Below are 17930 nucleotides of genomic sequence, written 5' to 3'. Positions count from 1 at the left end.
ACCCTCTATTCCAAGCTACCTAATAAATTATGCACCTTTTTCTGGGCTATTATTCAAGGAAAAATAATTCCCATGATTTTCTCCTTTAACTCAAACATTAAAAATCAATAACTGTCAAGCTAGAGATTTATTTTGGCTTATATTTTCTGTTGATTGCACAGATAATTGTTTAAGTTTTCACTCAACCTCACTTAAAATGTAAGACTCTCTCCTTTCCTTCCTTCCTTCCTTCCTTCCTTCCTTCCTTCCTTCCTTCCTTCCTTCCTTCCTTCCTTCCTTCCTTCCTTCCTTCCTTCCTTCCTTCCTTCCTTCCTTCCTTCCTTCCTTCCTTCTTTCCTTCCTTTCACCTTTCCCCAACATTAGTCAATGGTCTGTATTCAATAGTGATTTCTCGGAGAATTCCTAGATTTTGCTATAATTGCTTTGTTTTATCATTTCAGAGGAGGATGAGCTAGAAGAGCCTGAAGACATAAGTGTTCGAGTTATGTCATCTCAGTCAGTTCTTGTTGCCTGGCTGGATCCTCTCTTAGAAAAACAGAAGAGGGCAGTTGCATCTAGGTATTCTCACTTATTTTATTAAATAAGATTTTACTCACTGAAAGCCATTGAGTGTGATAAAAGAGGCTCTGCTCAAACCCTCTGTTTTCAAACCTCTTGCTTTCCAGAGGTGATTTTCTGTTAATTAGTGCTCAGTACCATTCTTCTGAATATTAAATTCTTATTTATAACGACTTGATTACTGCAGAAGTGCCATAAAAAGATTGCATGGAAAAGAAATCCAGTAAATTGTAAATTTTAAGTCCTACAGGGCTGAAGATGCCTTTTCTTCTCAGAGCATAAGCTCCCAATGTCCAAGTGTCTTCCTGGGGCGTGCAATTTGTTATTATTATTATTTTTTTTTATTTTGTGCACCAACTGGTGATAAGCCTTCTTTCCCATCTACTACCTACATCAGTGCCCATCTAGTTTTTTTTTCCCTGTGGATTCCCATATGACACAGTTCTGGAGTCAGTGCCTGCTTTTCTATCCACTATTGCTTCACCTCTTCTGTAGGCAGCAGGAGTTTGCCTTTTGCATCATGTTTCTTAATTCTGCAGCTTTAGAATTCTTGGGAAGAATTTTTCTCCAAAATGTCAGGTCTACCTCTCTTGGACTCAAAATCCACAGCATTTGTACCATGGATGTACCTTTGGTTTCCTAAGCTTATGAATATAACCAAGGATTGATTTTATTTTTATTTGATTTCCTTAAAGAGGGTTATGCAGCATGAAAAGTCAACAGAGAAAGAGCAAGACAGCAAGTGTTCACTCCCAGAGAATTTTGTTGAATGAATGCCAATACTTAACTGTTTCTCATCAACAGGCAGTATACTGTGCGCTATCGAGAGAAAGGAGAATCGGCAAGATGGGATTACAAGCAGGTTTCTGCAAGAAGGACTCTGATCGAGAACTTGATTCCAGATACCATGTATGAGTTTGCAGTCCGTATTTCACAAGGTGAAAGAGATGGCAAATGGAGCACTTCAGTCTTTCAAAGAACACCAGAATCTGGTTTGTATTTAAAGGCGTCTTTGAATTTTCTATCAAGGAGATTCTCCTGCAGTAGGATTTATAGAGAATATAGTTCCAAGATACCCAGGCTATTAGAGTCCAAGCATAACATTCTATCAGAAAGGACACTTCTTTGAGAGAGGCTGGCTTTAAATTCTTTGGTCAAGTATATAAACACAAAATTGTTGATTGACCATTTTCTCAGGCACATGCTTGGCCCAGTGTTGAATTTTTATATTAAATTGTTATTCTTTCAACATATGGAGACCATTAAAAACCACTTGCATAATGTACATAAATAACTCTTGTGTATTATTGTGACTACAAAAGGGAAAATATCCTCTCCCAGGATGAAAGCCTATGGTTGATCTTGAGAATTCATGTTCTCAAGCTGCCACTACAATTCGTAGCTTATCTTTACAATTACAGATCTTGGATTATGGCATCAGACATTGAAGGAAACATAGAAATCAAGTTTTTCACACTCCTCATTTAATAGATAAGGCAACGGAGGCCCAGAGAATATCAATATTTTGTGCAAAATTTCTACCTTCCCAAAGGTACAAAGGTTGTCTCATATATAATCTTCTCTGGACTGTTTGAATATTCTTTTTTTTAAATAAATACAATCTGGGGAAATATTTATTAATTAAAACTATTTTTCATAGTTTACAAAGAGTTTTGCTAACAAGGCCTTAAAATCCTCGGGAAGCCCAAGACTTCACATCTTTCCTTATAAAATCTCAAGTGCTCTCTGGGCAGGGAGGCAGGGGCTTGCAGTTAGTTTACAGGCACTACACCTGAAGAAATGGTTCTGTCAATCCTTGGGCAGGTTTTGGAGATGCGTGTGACAGCGACTGGCTCTATGGAGCCAAACTGCAACTCCTGTGAGCTTCACTCTCCCTCTTCCCCTTCCTCCTCTTCCTCTTCCATCTTCAGGGAAGGTTTTATCTCTGAGAGAATCTGTTCTTGAACGCTTGATCGTCTTGGCCATCATTAGGACAATTTTTTTTTTTATGGGTGGTTTCCTGTGGTCGTAAGACACAGTGCTGCTGACCGCTGGGGCCGAGTGGGTGCTGCCGGTGCTCCGGCCGTCGTAGGGCTGCCCTTCCTGTGGCTGTAGCTGCTGCCGCCCTGTTGCAGGGGTAGCCACTGCTGGAGGTGTAGGGGGCGGGCTAGATCATGATATTTTCGGGAGCAGCCGCTTCTCCGGTCCCAAATTTCTCCTGCTGTCTCGACATCACAAGGCGGCTTGGCCACAGAGATGACAAAGGCCAGCATTGCTTGTTGGGCTTTGATCGACAAGCTGATCGAATGTTCTCAGTCAAAAGGAGCAGTTGCTTCTCCTGACCATCTTGGAGCTGAAGATCCATCTCCCTCCAGGACTCAAATTCCTCTGGTCTCTCTCTCTCTTAAAGTCTCGATGGCGGTGAATTTTCCACAGCTGATCAGTCTCATCAGTTAACACATGGTTACACTCGTCAATTCTATGGGGTTGCTCAGAAGTAAATCTTTCCAAAACCAGTTCAAGTACAGAGCAGGGAACACCCCAACTAAACAGAGTCTCTGCTACTATTGAGGACTCTGGTGCCCTGCTGGTACAAGGACATCATTTTCGGTACGCATGCACACTTAGAACCGGACTTGCATCTTTGAATTCATCCTAGGTCCAGTAAATCCAGCTTCCCCTTTTTCATGAGGTTTCTCTTTTCTTTTTGGCTGAAAGAAGGGAATCAGTTCAAGAGAAGGAAGTGGATGATAATTGGCCTAAATGGTAGGCAAGAGGATGTCTGGGAATGTTGGGGTCACTCAGTGGAGACCATTTTTTAGTTTGGCAGAGCTGGCTCCACAATGTTGCTTTTCTGCCTTGCTCTCATTCATCTTAGGGAGTTTCTGAATGACATTATTAGAGTTTTTATGATCAGTTTTGGAACCATTCTGCTTACTGTGACTTTTCTCTGCACAACCCCCAGTTGTAGTTTTTACAACCTTTTATTTTTTATCCTCTGAGGCTGGTTGTAGCTGAGGTATGATTCAAAAGATGTGATGGGCTTTTCATAGACATCATCCACATCTGTCTCTCCAGCCCCTGAAAAGTGACTCGATGGATTTCTGCCGAGTTAGAGGCTTTGGATTTTTCATTCCCACGTCTTTAAGCTGTTAGACACTCCTTTCTCTTTGGCTTGGGAGAAAATTCTTCCCTCACCCCCCCCCCCATTTTCCTACATCAAAGCTGTCCATGCTAAGTTTGTCTTTTCCAATTTGGATTTCTGTGCATCCTTGTGCTTTGGTTTTTTTTTTTCCATATGGTTGACAGAAGCCATCTCCAAGGGAGGTAAAACTTCTTGCTACTGCGGCTTTCTTTGTCCCTCTCTTTCTTGGCAGCACTAGACAATGTCTGCTACTCTTTGGTACTAGTTCCTGAGAAAGACTTTTGGCCCTCTTCTTGAGAAACAGCCTTAGACACTTTGTCTCGACCCAAACTAAAGTTCTTTTCCTCTCTTATATGCAAGCAATGCTTTTCTTTCTACGAAGTCTTGTGCTTTTTGCTCTGACTCACGGAGCCTCTATCCTGGGGTTCACCCAACTGTCTCTCTTGGCTATTTTAGCCTCGATCCTGAAAGGCATGACTATCTATGGCTTTTGCCAGCCTTTTGATTTGGTATTGGCTGTTCCTCCTCCTCTTCAGGGAGTTGATCATGGATAATCACTGAGGGCTTGTGGAAGGCTGAGGTGAACATGACTACTGTCGGATGGTTCCTGATCAGATGCGTACAATGGGGAGGTTTTCTTCCATAGCTTTCTCTCTTCTCTTGTCTCACCACTGTGTGAGGCCTTGGACACTATCAAACTCTGAAAGCTTTCTGTGCTTTTTCTCCTGGTAGTCAGGACGGTGTGGCTGGCTATAAGAGTCCTTCCAGCATTCCTGATATTCCTCCTCCATTTCCTCCTCCTTGGGAAAAACACCTTGGGGATGTCTTCTAGAGCTGTTCCTCTCAAGGTCTTGCTCCTCAGGCTCAATATTCCTTTCAATCTCCTAAGCAACAGGGACTAACTTCTTCCATCGGGCCACTAAGTCTTTGGCAAAGACTCTTACTTGCTCATGTTTCCTCAAGCCATTCACTGTTTTCCCGACACCTGTTTCCGCCAGCATGTCCACAGTGATAGGTAAGTCTGAGAGTCTCTTCAGATGTTTTAGCTTCTCTGGTTTGGGATCCCTGGCCAGACTTGACTGAAGCCTCTCCACCACTTCCAGGACTGGCTCCGCTGTCATGATGGTCACTGGCACAGCCTCCTCACCGGGACTGGGCTCGTGGAGCCTCTACATCCCCTGTTGGAATATTCTTTTTTAAACTCCAGCTGAAATGGTCTAATGGATCAAATACTTGACTTACATCAAGAAAGACCTGATTGATATTTCACCCATCTAGTCCTCCCTTTCCTCATCTGTAAAATGAGGAGAGTTGACATGATGAACTCTTAAGTTTCCTCCCACTTTATGGGAGGAATCTTATATTCTGTTATCTATAATCCTGTTATCTAAGAAATTAAAGCCAACACTTTCTTATTTTCCATTACTCTTCGAAATACTTTTTGTTCTCACCAAATTGGATCATTGATAGCTCATAAACATGCCATGCACTGTACTTTACAAACTTGACACCATTGTTCATGCTAATACCACCTAGACCATCCTCTTTCACCTTCATGAGGAGATGGAATCTTTTGCTATTCTCTCCTTCCTTTAAGAACCATCTCAAACGCTTTTATTATTAGGTTATTAGAACCTCTTCTTTCTTAAACTAGAAGTGATCTCTCTCTTCTGTATTCCTGATGCCATCATAACATTTATCATATTCTGTTTTGTACAACAACTATGGGAATACTTGGTTTTTCTCATGATATATATAGCTATATATCTATATCTATATCTATCTATCTATATCTATCTATCTATCTATCTATCTATCTATCTATCTATCTATCTATCTATCTATACAATTAGATTGTGAATTCCTTGAGCTCAAAAACGATTTCTTACTTGTCTTTACATTGATCATAAGATTTAATATTTTAAGTCCTATGTATTTTAAGCATATAGTATACTTTCAAGCTGCATATGGGTGAGGTAGTACATAGAGTGCTGCATCTGAAATCAGGATAATCTGAATTTAGATGCAGCTTCAGTTATTTACTCACTATGTGACACTTGTGCAATAAATGCTAATCCTGGAGTTTGAATGAAAAGCCTCTAACACTCATTGTGTGACCCGGGGCAAACCACTTAATCTTTGTTTGCCTAAGTTTCCTCAATTGTAAAATGGGGATAATAATAGCACCTCTCTCTCAGGTTGTTATGAAAATAAAACTAAATAATATCTTCAGAGTACTTTGCAAACTTTAAAGTATCTCATAAATGCTAGCCCTTAATATTACTCAATGAATACTTGGTGAATTGAATCTCTAAAACTATTAACCACATTACATAAGCGTCTGTCATGAACTTGCTCCCTACATGTATACTGATAATCACAATGACATCTGTTTGAATGATGTTTGTCTACTAAGGGTTGTCAGCCTGTCATTTGCCTTTTTAGACCCTACAGTACTACCACTCCATCAATACTACCACCCATAACAATAGTATCAGGATGTATTTAGTAGTCATTTTCCCGATATGATATTTGCCTTTTTCAATAATTTGTTCTTTTATAGCTCCTACCACAGCACCTGAAAACTTGGATGTCCGTCCTGTAAAAGGCAAACAAACAGCTGTCACTGCTTCTTGGGACGCACTTCCAGAGACAGAGGGGAGAGTCAAAGGTAGGAAGTTAATTGTATAAAAATGCATGAGGAAGTGGAAGTGACCTATACTGTACACCTGAAGTACCAGGTGATTGATCAATGCTGGCTATTCACATTATCTGAAAAGCAGCTAGAGAAGTAACACAGCTACTTGAGAGCAGCTGAGGATAATCCTGAGAAGAAAGAAGGACATTTAATACAATTATTTTCTAGGTAATGAAGATGACTGTATCCCAAAATTGTTTGGTCCATTTTCCCAATATCTAGCTTCTTGTGTTATCCTTCATGTCTTAATTTCATGTTTGTGGCATTGTCCTCTTAATCTATCTGAACAATATCCTAAAGTTTAAAGTGTTGTGTATGTATGATCTATTCATTGTACCACAGAGGAACTAAAAAACCCAGCGTTTACCACAAATATCCTTAACTAATTAGGAAAGTATGTGAGAATGCCTAGTGATGATGGATTTATAATCTTTTTGTCCAAGTCTCATAGTGACAAAATATTATTTTGAAATATAATTTTATTTAAAACATACAAACAGAATTAACTATTCTGTTTGTCAATTCTCAAAAAGATTTTCTGAGAATGTATTAACAAATCTTGCCCTTTATAATGTAGATCGTTATATACAAAGATATGCATATATACACATATGCACATACACATGCATGTACACACATGCTATAAATGTATTTGTGTGTGAGCTAACTGCATGTTAGTTATGTAGAGCAGATGGTTCCTTATTGGTATGGACAGAAAAGATTTCATTTAAGAAGCCATCAACATTACCCAGATTTTCTCTATTTGGAGAGTATTTACTACTTTTGTTCAGTTTTGTTTCTCCTGTTATATGGTTTTTCATTTTATTCACTCTGGTTCCAGTATAAAGGCTGGAAAGAATTTCTGGGTAGTAGCCAGTTAAGTACATAGCCAGTAAGTACAGTTGTCTTTGAATTCCTGCAGTAAAAGAATTTGACTGAATAGCTTCTCTCTATTCACATTTTTCATCTATCCCTAGACTGGCATTCTTATTATACTTTTTTTTAAAGTTCCAAGATCTGAAATTCATAATAACTATTGCATTTGCATCGTAAAGGAAGTTTTACTAGATATTAGGAGATCTTGCAAGTGATTGGAGTCTTTCCTTGTTTCTCATTTAACAGAGTAGAGTCCAATCTCCATAATTTACCAATGTGGCTTTGAATGATGGATTTCTCCATTTTTAAAAACTTTTGACCAACACAAATTATCTGTGTTACAAAGTAGAAACCGATTGTTATTAAGAAGAAAATAAACTTGAATTTTTGTTTGTATTGAAAAGAATGATATATTTTAGGAAACATTATACTACTTAATCATTTCTTTGGGAAAGGCATTTTATTTCATCACTATTAAACATATATTTTTCAGAATATTAGTATCAAAATAAAATTACAGGGTTGAAATACCCTTCATAAGACTGAAATATTAGAAATACTATTTAGTGGCTCATCCCACCTTTTGAATGTTATTGAAGTAATATTATCATTGCATAGTGTGATTTAAAATATTACAAATGCCACCATATATAAATGCTTTCTAAATCTGGAATTTATCTAGATTTAATCAGCAACTTGGTAACCAAAGCACTAACATAAAATAATCACAGTTTAATAAACAAAAGTATTTTTAAATTGTCATTAACTAATTAGAATAAATTTCCAGTTGCTATTTCTCACTTGATTTTTTCCATCATAGCAAATTACGAGGTAATAGGCAATAAGGAAAAGAACTGTGTTTTTTGGGGGCAAATATCATTAAAATTTGCCTCTTGGATTCCATATGTTTAATTTATTTAAAATATAAAACTGCTAGATAATTAACTACATATCCTGTAGATAATTAACTACATAGCCTGAATGAATGGTAGTTCAGCTTTTCTCATGTCTTTGTATCCGGCTATTGACTTGACGTGCATTGCTAGTGTTTTAATTTTAGTAATGCACGTTCTAATTCATCCTACCCATACAGTCTGTCTGCTGGACACAGGACTGTTTTCAGTTTCCTCCTTCCAACCGTCTGCCAAATCATTTCAGAATACATTCTTTCATACGCCCCGGCTCTCAAACCATTTGGAGCAAAGTCCCTCACCTATCCTGGAGAGACTACTTCTGCCATAGTGGATGGTCTGCAGCCTGGGGAACGCTATCTTTTCAAAATCCGGGCCGCAAACAGGAGAGGACAGGGTCCTCAGTCTAAAGCCTTCATTGTCGCTATGCCAACAAGTAAGCATCTTGTATTCATTGCTCTCTCACTGTGTATTCTTGTCTCTCACATATCATTCTGGCTGTTTGTCTTGTGTTACTTTAGATTACAGTGCTGATGGATTTATAGATTTTATCACCAATTTGCATTGAGATTTCTAAAAGGAGAAAATCTTAAATAGTGATCCCTTTAAAAATGAGTTTTTCCTCTGCAGGTTGCATTGAATTCTCCACGCAAAATATTATTAATTTAACTGATGCCATTCTTTAATTTTATATTGAAAATAAAAAGGAAATGAAAAATTTAGATGTCAAATATGGATCAAATATTTGCTGTTGCTATGCTTATTTTGTTCCCTTTTAACCAAAACACTAGTTTTAAGTTTATTTTGTAATGTATATGCTTGAATTATGTCTGAACAAAAAAATGTGAAGGAAAGAATTGGCAGTGAACCAGTTTATCCAATCAATCTTGACAGATAGTCAAGTTAACTCAGGTCCCAAACTATGCTCTTTTTTCCTCCTGTGTATATAACTGTGAATTGTCTTATTTGGCCACCCACACCTAGATTAACTAGGTAATTACTAATGCTTTATTTTACTGTGTTCTATTTAGACCAACCAGACATGTCTATTCTTAAGTTATATTTTGAAGAAAGTTAAATGTGTCTTTGGATCTCCCAGCCTTCTCTTTCTATGTTTTTTTTATCCACAACACCAACTTACTTTTAGGCATCTCTGTTAAAGCTTATTCTTAAAAAAGGCTCTGATATTGTTCTTTTAGGGATCCTAAGGTTTTGCTATATCCCAAGCTATCTTTCTAATTGGGAAATGAAGGTTTCGTCCCTTTTGAAAAAATGTTCAGGCATTAGAGAGGAGAGGAAATATGAAGACCATTTCTTGACCTTGAAAGTATAACATGCAAGTTCATAATTCAGCATCAAAATTATTCTTATCTCAATATATATTAAAAGCTATTTCAGCTCATTTATATGCAGCTAAGGGAAGAAGCTATATAATTTTGTCTGAGTGTAAAACTAAAATTTTGGAAACTCCTTCCACCAATGCAACTCAATGGTGACTTTTTAACTAAATCTAATGGAACTGCAGGAGACATATGGAGATTAGATACTTTGTCTATGGCCATATCGTTCATAAATGAAAGAGAAATGAAAGAAATTTGAATCCAGGACTTCTTAATGCCTATGACACAGTATTCCATGTCATTTAGGACACATTGAAAATTATATTAGGGTAGCCTATTTTAATTAAAACTGCTATACAAAAGTTTAACTTACAAAGCAGATGATTTGGGGTTGATTACTTATATTACCAACAGCTCTTTTGCTTGAGTAAAGATTTCAATTTAGGATTACTTTTAATATTTCTACCAAATATAAAGGAGTAAAAATTTTTAAAGATGTTTAAAACTTGATCCAGTTTATATAAATTCTAATTACTGTTTTTTTCTCTTCAGAATCATTTCTCTTGCATAAAGGGAAATATATCTTTCTTTTTGGTTATTGTGACCAGGAAATAGTTATTTTTGTTATTCTTATAGATCACTTGGTATTTTTTAATGATTGATTATATTCTTTGTTCCATGCTGTTATAAACGATCATTTACTGCCTCATAGCTGTTGCTAATTTTCTTTACAACTTTATTGCAGCTGTCACCAGTGAACCAAATACTCATCAGAGAATGAATATAAAAGACAAATTGGATCCTAAAAAGCCTGAGCCTTCACAAAAAGTCCCTTCTTCTAAACACATTCATTCATCTCTTTCTCCTAAGGGGAGAGATGTAAAAACTCCTGATTTAAAGAATAAACTTTTGAGTAATAGTGAGGTCCTCAGTAAACCCCAGATACCCCCTAAAAAGAGAACCGAAATAGGCTCTGATCTCCAGTCAACAGAAGTAACTGATGATGACTTAGATTCCCAACCAACATCACAGTCTAAGGTCCAAGATACCAGGAGAAATGTTCGGCCATCATTACCAAGTAGATCCTTTCATTCTGTCTTGGGACCTGGAAGGACTCCAGTGAGAACTCGTATTCCCACGTTACCTCAGAAAACAAACATAGATTCACATGATTCTTCATCTTCCTCTCAGGATTCACAGTCTGCTTCCACATCTCCATCATCCTCATCTTCCCATAATTTGAGAATACATAATTCTCATTATCCTTCTTCTAGAGTAACCTCTGTTAACCCATCTCATGAAAACATTAATAATGATCCAGTTGATGATGATAAGAATGAAAGACATATTAAAGACCCCCTGCACTCAAAATACCCTTTGTCTGGGAAGCCAGTTTCTAAAACTGCAGAACGTTCTCGGTTGACTGTACCATCAAATCAAGAATCTGCCACATATCAGGAGAAGAGTCTTATACACGGTGAAAAGAAATCACATTTGCCTGCTCATACAAATGCTCCAACAGAAAATTGGGAGGAAAAATCAAGTTTTCTAGAGCCAGCAACAAGAACTTCTTCCCATGGGGGAACTCCACGGGCACTACCAACCAGATTTCACTCTGGATCTCATCCTCGGGTGCTGAAAAATGATCAGGAGGCAAGAGCCATTAACTCTGCAATGCCCTCCCAATCCACAGCCCGTCATAGTCCCAGCCATTCACATCTCTCCTCAATGAAGCAGACACCTGATGAAAGGAATGGCTCAGATGATGATGGCAATGAAGACTATGATGTAGGAGATAAAAAGAGACAGACAGATTCTACTTCTACCTTTCGCTCCAGGTTGGCAGCAGGTCAGCCTATCTCTGGGAACTTAAATTTTCCCAGACGTAGGCCATTTTCTTCCAGCAGTCGATATCCTAACAGAGTTATTGGTAGCCAAGGAATCCGGTCACAACCTTCTAGCTCCCCTCAATCCACAACATCATCTAGGGTTCATTCTCATCATATTTCTGATCCTAGGGTTGGTTCAAATGTTGATAGAGATGAGAAAGAAAGGGAAGAAGATGATGAAGAAAGACCACTTCCTTCTACTATTGTAAATGATTATCTGTCTTCTTCTTCAAGGCAGCCTATTTCAAGTCCAGATCATATGAGAAGAATCCCCCAGAGAGTATCAAGTGTCCATCGAAAAATGCCCCTAACAGAAAATGCAAATTCTCCATTGACTTCTCAATCATCCTTATCTGAATCACATTCTCAGGGTAGTTCACCATCTTTTTCCAATAAACTACATACACAGGATGGTCATCGAAACACAGGAACAGAGGGAGTTCGGGCTAGAGTAAGGCCCTCTACAAGATCTCAACACCAGTCAGGATCCAGTGTACCCACAAGGGTAATGAATGTTCAGGACTCAAGGTCTGCGGCAGTTTCTTCAGAAAGACATCCATCTTCACATGTTTCTACTTCTAAACATCAACTTCATGCTCATCAGGGTAAGGAAGTGGAAAATCCATTATCAAAATCAAAACAATTGCTTTCCATACCAGGGAATTCTTATTCCCCTTCACAAGATGTCCACTCCAACTCTCGCCCTTCCTTTAAAACAAGAGCTGGCCAGTCTACCCTTTCTGCCAACTCTAGAGGTCAGCTGTCACCCCAAGTCTCTCGACAGAGTCATCAGGAATCAGAAAGCAGATATGACGAAGGCTTAAATTATAGCACAGAATTGGAAGACCAAGATGTCAGGATAAATACACAATCTACCCGTCACAAAGATGAATTATCTCCCACCTCATCTCTTTCTAAACAGCAACAAATAGGGACTCAGTCTGGAAATACTGATGAAAAGCCCCAAAGCAGACATACCTCTTCATCTTCTTCCAGAGGTTCAAGTTCATCTTTGCCAGCTGGCAGGTCCAGTAGCTCCAGAGAAACCTATGCAAAACCCACATTACCTTTTTTTCATTCCCGTGCTCGAGCTCCAGGCAGAACAGTATCCGGGGTGGAGAAAAAGGATAGTCTATACCAATCCACACCATCAAAAATAGAGCCTCCTTCTAAAAGTCCTCTGTCATCTTCACCAAAGTCTCATCAGTCAGTCTCAAATGATGATGATGAAGATGATGATAGAGAATATACAAGAAGAGACAAAAAAGAAGATTCTATTTCTTCTTCCATTTCAAAGTGGCCTCCTTCCTCTGGTGGTAAATACATAAATAGAAATGTTGATAAGGATAAGTCTGTAAGTTCTCTTTTTCCTCCTAGAGTAAGATCTAATGAAGAAGAAAACTCTGCTCCTTTAAAACGTCCCATTTCTCCACCATTAGGCAGTCCTTCAAGAACCTCACAAATCCCTAATGCTCCTTCTAAATTTCTTCCACGCTCCCGTAATTCCCAGAGTCTCATCAGCAGTACACCTTTGTATACTACCACTCATGCCCCACTTACTTATTCTTCCACCACACCCATGCTTTCCCTGCGTCAACGAATGCTGAACTCAAGATTACGGAACCCACCTTCAAGATACCCTGCAAGACCGCCTTACAGACCAGGTAATTTGTTCTTTCAAATCTTTGGTAAATTTTCTCTTCATAATAAACTTTCATAAGTGACATGTGTTATAGCTTTTGCAGGGACAAAACTTTTATTCTCAGTCCTGTAAGTTGTATTCAATGATACTGTCAACATTCTGGCTCCTGAGTTTGACAAAAAAATTTTTAACTCTTTTACAAGGTCAGACTATTCAAAGTATTTAGATATGCTTGAACTGCAAGACTTTGTGCAAATATATATCTGCACATGAGATAGGAAAAGTTCAGATGCTTTGGATATTTTTGGGTTAAGTGTTTTAGCTTTCATAGAACATTCACAAAATGTATACTAAAGACTCATATAAGAAAGAAGCATTATAAACATATGTGTTCAAGAAACAACTAGAGGATAGAATTTGATCTTTTGTGCACTAGTATCCACATCATCTCAATATGAAACAGGAATTTTTTTTCTGCCTTAAGTGTGCATGTGTTTATTTAGGTAGCAGCTAGCACAGTAAGTGACCTGATTATAGAAGACATTCAGTACATTGTCACTGAATAAATGAACAGAATATACAGTTTTTGTCGATTAGCAAATCAGCTGGATACAATGTAACTGCATACATTAATATAATAATACTACATACATTAATAAATCTAGTAGATTTAAGACAGCCTCAACCATTCAGAAGAGTGGGAAATATAAATTAAATGGGAGGATAAAACCCTCTGAACTACATATACTTGTTAAGAAACTCATGTATTTATACCTCAATAGGAAAGGGGAAACTAACTGTCTTAGATCTTCAGTGTAAAGTTAAACAACTGGTTAGAAGTAGCAATTGTTGTCAAGTCAATCCATTGCAATTCAACAAACATTTTAAAGTTTTTGGCAAATGCAAAATATTGTCTAGGACAAACCACAGGAAAAGGGACAGAAGAATAGCTTTTAAAGCTAAGTAATATGGGAGCCATTTACAATTATATTGTCTCCTATATGTTACCCTAATTTCTATATATTATCTTATACTATATCTACTGTATAAGACACTATGTAAGATCATACAATAATTCATAATGATAACCTTATAATTTTAAAAGACTAAAGTATGCATATGTTCAATAAATTCTGTTATAATAAAATATTCCATATTTACTAAAAATGTGAATTTAGTTATGTGGAAAATTAATTTACATAGAACATCTGATTCTCCAATGATGCAGAATAATCAAGCCATTATTGTGCTTTTAATACGTTTTAAACATTTTCAAGCTTTAGATGACAATGTATAAGTCACAGCTTAAGACATTTTCAACCTGATATCTCAACTAGTGGTTTCAAACCCTGGTTGTTTTTCTGTATGTTGTGAAGTATTTCTTTAAAATTTTGATATAAAACAAAATTTCTTGACCTATTGACTTTATTCAGTTCTGTTATTCTCTTATACTGCATAGGTAATAATGGCAGACCAAATGTAGATGGGAAAGTACTTCCGGGTAGTAATGGACAACTAAGTGGACAGAGAATTATCAATGGCCCTCAAGGAACAAAGTGGGTAGGGTAAACTTCTTTACAAATAATAGATGTTTTGATGCTATTGAAGGAAAAGAAATGGTAGTTTTGTGGAAAAATAGATACAATAATCCTCCTTATTCTGATATAGCCAAGATGAATAAGCACTTTTCATTAAATCTCCTTTTGGCTTTCCTGATAATCATTCTGTAGCTATAAACAATTGATGTGCATTATTGATTGCTTGATGTTTAAACCAGGATTGTTTTCACTGGTTTAGGTCTATGATAAACTACAATTTTGAGAAAAAAGAATACCTCACTAAAAAAAGTAACAACCTTAAGTTATAGGTCCATTAGGAGAGACAGTGTAGTGTTGTGGATTAAAAGCTGGTTTCAAAATCAAGAAGACTTGGGTTGAAGTCCAACTAGTTGTGTGACCTATATATCTATCATATAACCTTTCCATGCTCTAAGCAACTCTCTAAGACTATTATTTATAGAGAAGCTATTGATTTGCTTTGGTAGAAGTAACCTTTTCCCCTAGGAATTTCCTATACCAATGAAATTCCCTAACTTTTCCCCCCTTAACTTTGCATAAGCTATTTGTAATATGAAGAGGAAAAACTATATGGTCTCTTTCCCTAAGGAGCTTACATTCTTAGAGTGGGAGTGAAAGCATATGACTAGTTCACAAATTAGTATGATACAGGATAGAAGGTGACAGTATCAAAGGAGATCCAAAGCTCCATGAGAAATTCTCCTTCACTGAGGAGAATTCACTTTTATCTGTAGTGATGGAAAACTTTTTGGAAGAGGTATTATATTTTCCAGAAGGAGATGAAGGGGACAGAGTTATTCCGTCTAAGGGGGAGGATGTTATATCTAAAGAGTGCCACCTCAACCGAAGATATGGGGATAGGAATGGGAATAGTGAGAGTAGTTGATAGAGAATAGACAAGTTTGGCCAGAAGGTAAGTTATATGAAGGAGAACAATAAGAGAGGTTAGATAGATAGAAGGAAGATTATAAAAAGCCCTGAATGTCAGGTTTAGGAGTTTTATTAACTCTCAAAAACTCAAAAGATCAGGAATTAGGAAGACTCTGTAATCACAAGATTCCCAGCCTAAAAATAAGGATCTTTAGAAGTGTTTCAGGTACAGATAATATGAAAATAAATCTTATAATTTCTAAGATACGAACTCTTGAAAATTTATGAAAAGTGAATAGATTAAAATATTATACTTACATACAGATTATTTTTACTTGGAAATATGATATATTCCAAAACAGAATTAATATAAGTAAATCTTAATTTAACCATCAATACAACTACTGTTGTAGCTCCTCAAAACAGTTACTTGTTTATTGATTAATTGATAAAGCCAATCATAATCTACTTATTGAAGAGAATGTCAATTTTGTTTGTTCAAAGAATGAGTGATTTTTTCCATGTTTGGAGTGTAAGAATGTGGAATCTATGAAAAATTAAAATTAAAGAAAACTGAAATGTCAAAGAATCCCAAAGATTAAGTTAAGAAAATGTTTTGCAAAAAGAAAATGAAACTTTATTGACAAATTATTAATATTGTAATCATGATACATTTTACTCTTTATATTAAAATGATTAGTAATATAATTATGGTGCTTCTTACTCCTTATATTAAAATATATTTTATTCCTTATATATTAGTCTATAAAATGCTTATAGTAGTTCAGGGAATGAAAATATGTGGATAATAAAAATTATTTTAGTCATTGCAAGTATTTTCAGAAATGTACATAGAAGTATGCAGATACACAGTTAAAATGTAAAATATGATGGGAAATAACCTTCCTTTAAGTTTAAAGTTAAAAGTGCAAAATATAAAAGATGAATCACCTTTTCCCTAATTTTTTCAAAAATCATGAACACTAGAAATAGGAAAATTCTTGTTTGCTTATATTTGATCTTCCTTTCATGAGAGCCTCTTATCTAAATCTCTTTGATCAATATATAAAAATTAAAGCAGGACCAACACTTTCTATTTCACTTTGTTGGTTAATAGGTTGTGGATCTTGATCGAGGGTTGGTATTAAACTCAGAAGGAAGATACCTTCAGGATTCTCATGGAAATCCTCTCCGGGTTAAAATAGGAGGTGATGGTAGGACAATTGTGGGTAAGTGAGACTGAACCCATTTTTTTAAATCTCCATTAAAGATATTCATCAATAAGGGATTATCATGTTTGAGAGCAGAGATTAGGAGGATTAAGAAGTGTCATGCTTCTGTTCCATCTTTATTTTTTAAAGACTTATTTCCATCAGCCTGGTGTGGTTAATAGAGAGCTTGCCTTAATGTTAGGAACATCTGAATTCAAGTTCTGATTTTGATGCATACTAGCTATTAATCATATTAGCTCTGTGAGCCTGGGCAAGCCAGTCTCTTACTGCTTTACACAATTCTGTAAGGGTTATAAACTGTGGAGTAGGTGCCTATGTATTCTAGGGATACCTCCATTGATATCCTTTTCTGATCTCTCAATACAGTCTTACTTTCTTAACAGGTAGGACAGGTTTGAGTATGAAATTGAAAGGGGGAATTTTCTCCTTGGGGCTTCCTCTATGTGTTTGTATTTATAACTGGGTGATAGAAATCAGCTTTAGAATGGTTTGATAGTTCCACAATCTCCATCTATAGCCTTGATAAAGTCTCTGGTACAACAATATCAAAGGTGGAGAAAAGATTCCTTCCAGCTTATATCTTAAAAAATGCAAATCCCACCAAACTGATAGATTCTTTTCAGCAATGGTCCCTTTTACTCTTTGTATCATTTCTAGGCCATCCTTATGAAGGATGATTTCATCATCATCAGAATTTATTTATGTTCCAGGCACTGTGAAAAAAGCTGGATATGTGAAGAAAGACAAAAACATGGTTCCTAATCTCAAATATCTCACATTTTAAGCAGGAAAGATAATAGGCATGGAAAGGCATGGAGTTGGAAATGTAGTGTCATGGGTGGAGGGGAATGCGTTTTTCAGAATCATGCCAGCATAATGATATTAGTGTTTTGTTAACATCAATGTCAAGAAATTGTGTTTGTGCCTATGATATTTATATGTTATGCCTCACTGGGGAAAATATTTTATTTTTTTTGGAAAATTCAACCTCTTAGTCAGTGTCAACTTAATGGCCATTTGTTACTTGTTTACTTTTTCCTTATCTTTATTCAAAATCCCTCAGTCAGAACCTTCACAGTTACCCTTTTCCAGTACTCCCCTTGAACTTCGAAGTTCTGTTATGTGCTGATAAATTATTGCCACTACTTTCCAGAATCATACAGTCATGAAAGGAATCCCTTCACCATAGAAC

General features: G+C 36.7%; 1 protein-coding gene and 1 pseudogene across 1 annotated transcript in view; one reads left to right on the top strand and one right to left on the bottom strand.

Annotated features, from left to right (window-relative positions):
• The window catches only part of FNDC1 (fibronectin type III domain containing 1), a 116571-nt gene that overhangs the window by 67455 nt on the left and 31186 nt on the right, over positions 1-17930 (top strand). The window contains 7 exon segments of the mRNA XM_074309402.1: positions 441-558; positions 1363-1550; positions 6267-6374; positions 8436-8624; positions 10274-13081; positions 14519-14619; positions 16624-16735. Coding sequence (XP_074165503.1) covers positions 441-558; positions 1363-1550; positions 6267-6374; positions 8436-8624; positions 10274-13081; positions 14519-14619; positions 16624-16735 — 3624 coding nt within the window.
• On the bottom strand, positions 2498-4824 carry LOC141541107 (elongin-A-like; annotated as a pseudogene).

Source organism: Sminthopsis crassicaudata, chromosome 4 (genome assembly GCF_048593235.1).
Source record: "Sminthopsis crassicaudata isolate SCR6 chromosome 4, ASM4859323v1, whole genome shotgun sequence".
Taxonomy (NCBI): Eukaryota; Metazoa; Chordata; class Mammalia; order Dasyuromorphia; family Dasyuridae; genus Sminthopsis; species Sminthopsis crassicaudata.
The sequence above is the reverse complement of the archived record's forward strand: the minus strand, read 5'-3'. Positions and strand labels throughout refer to the sequence as shown.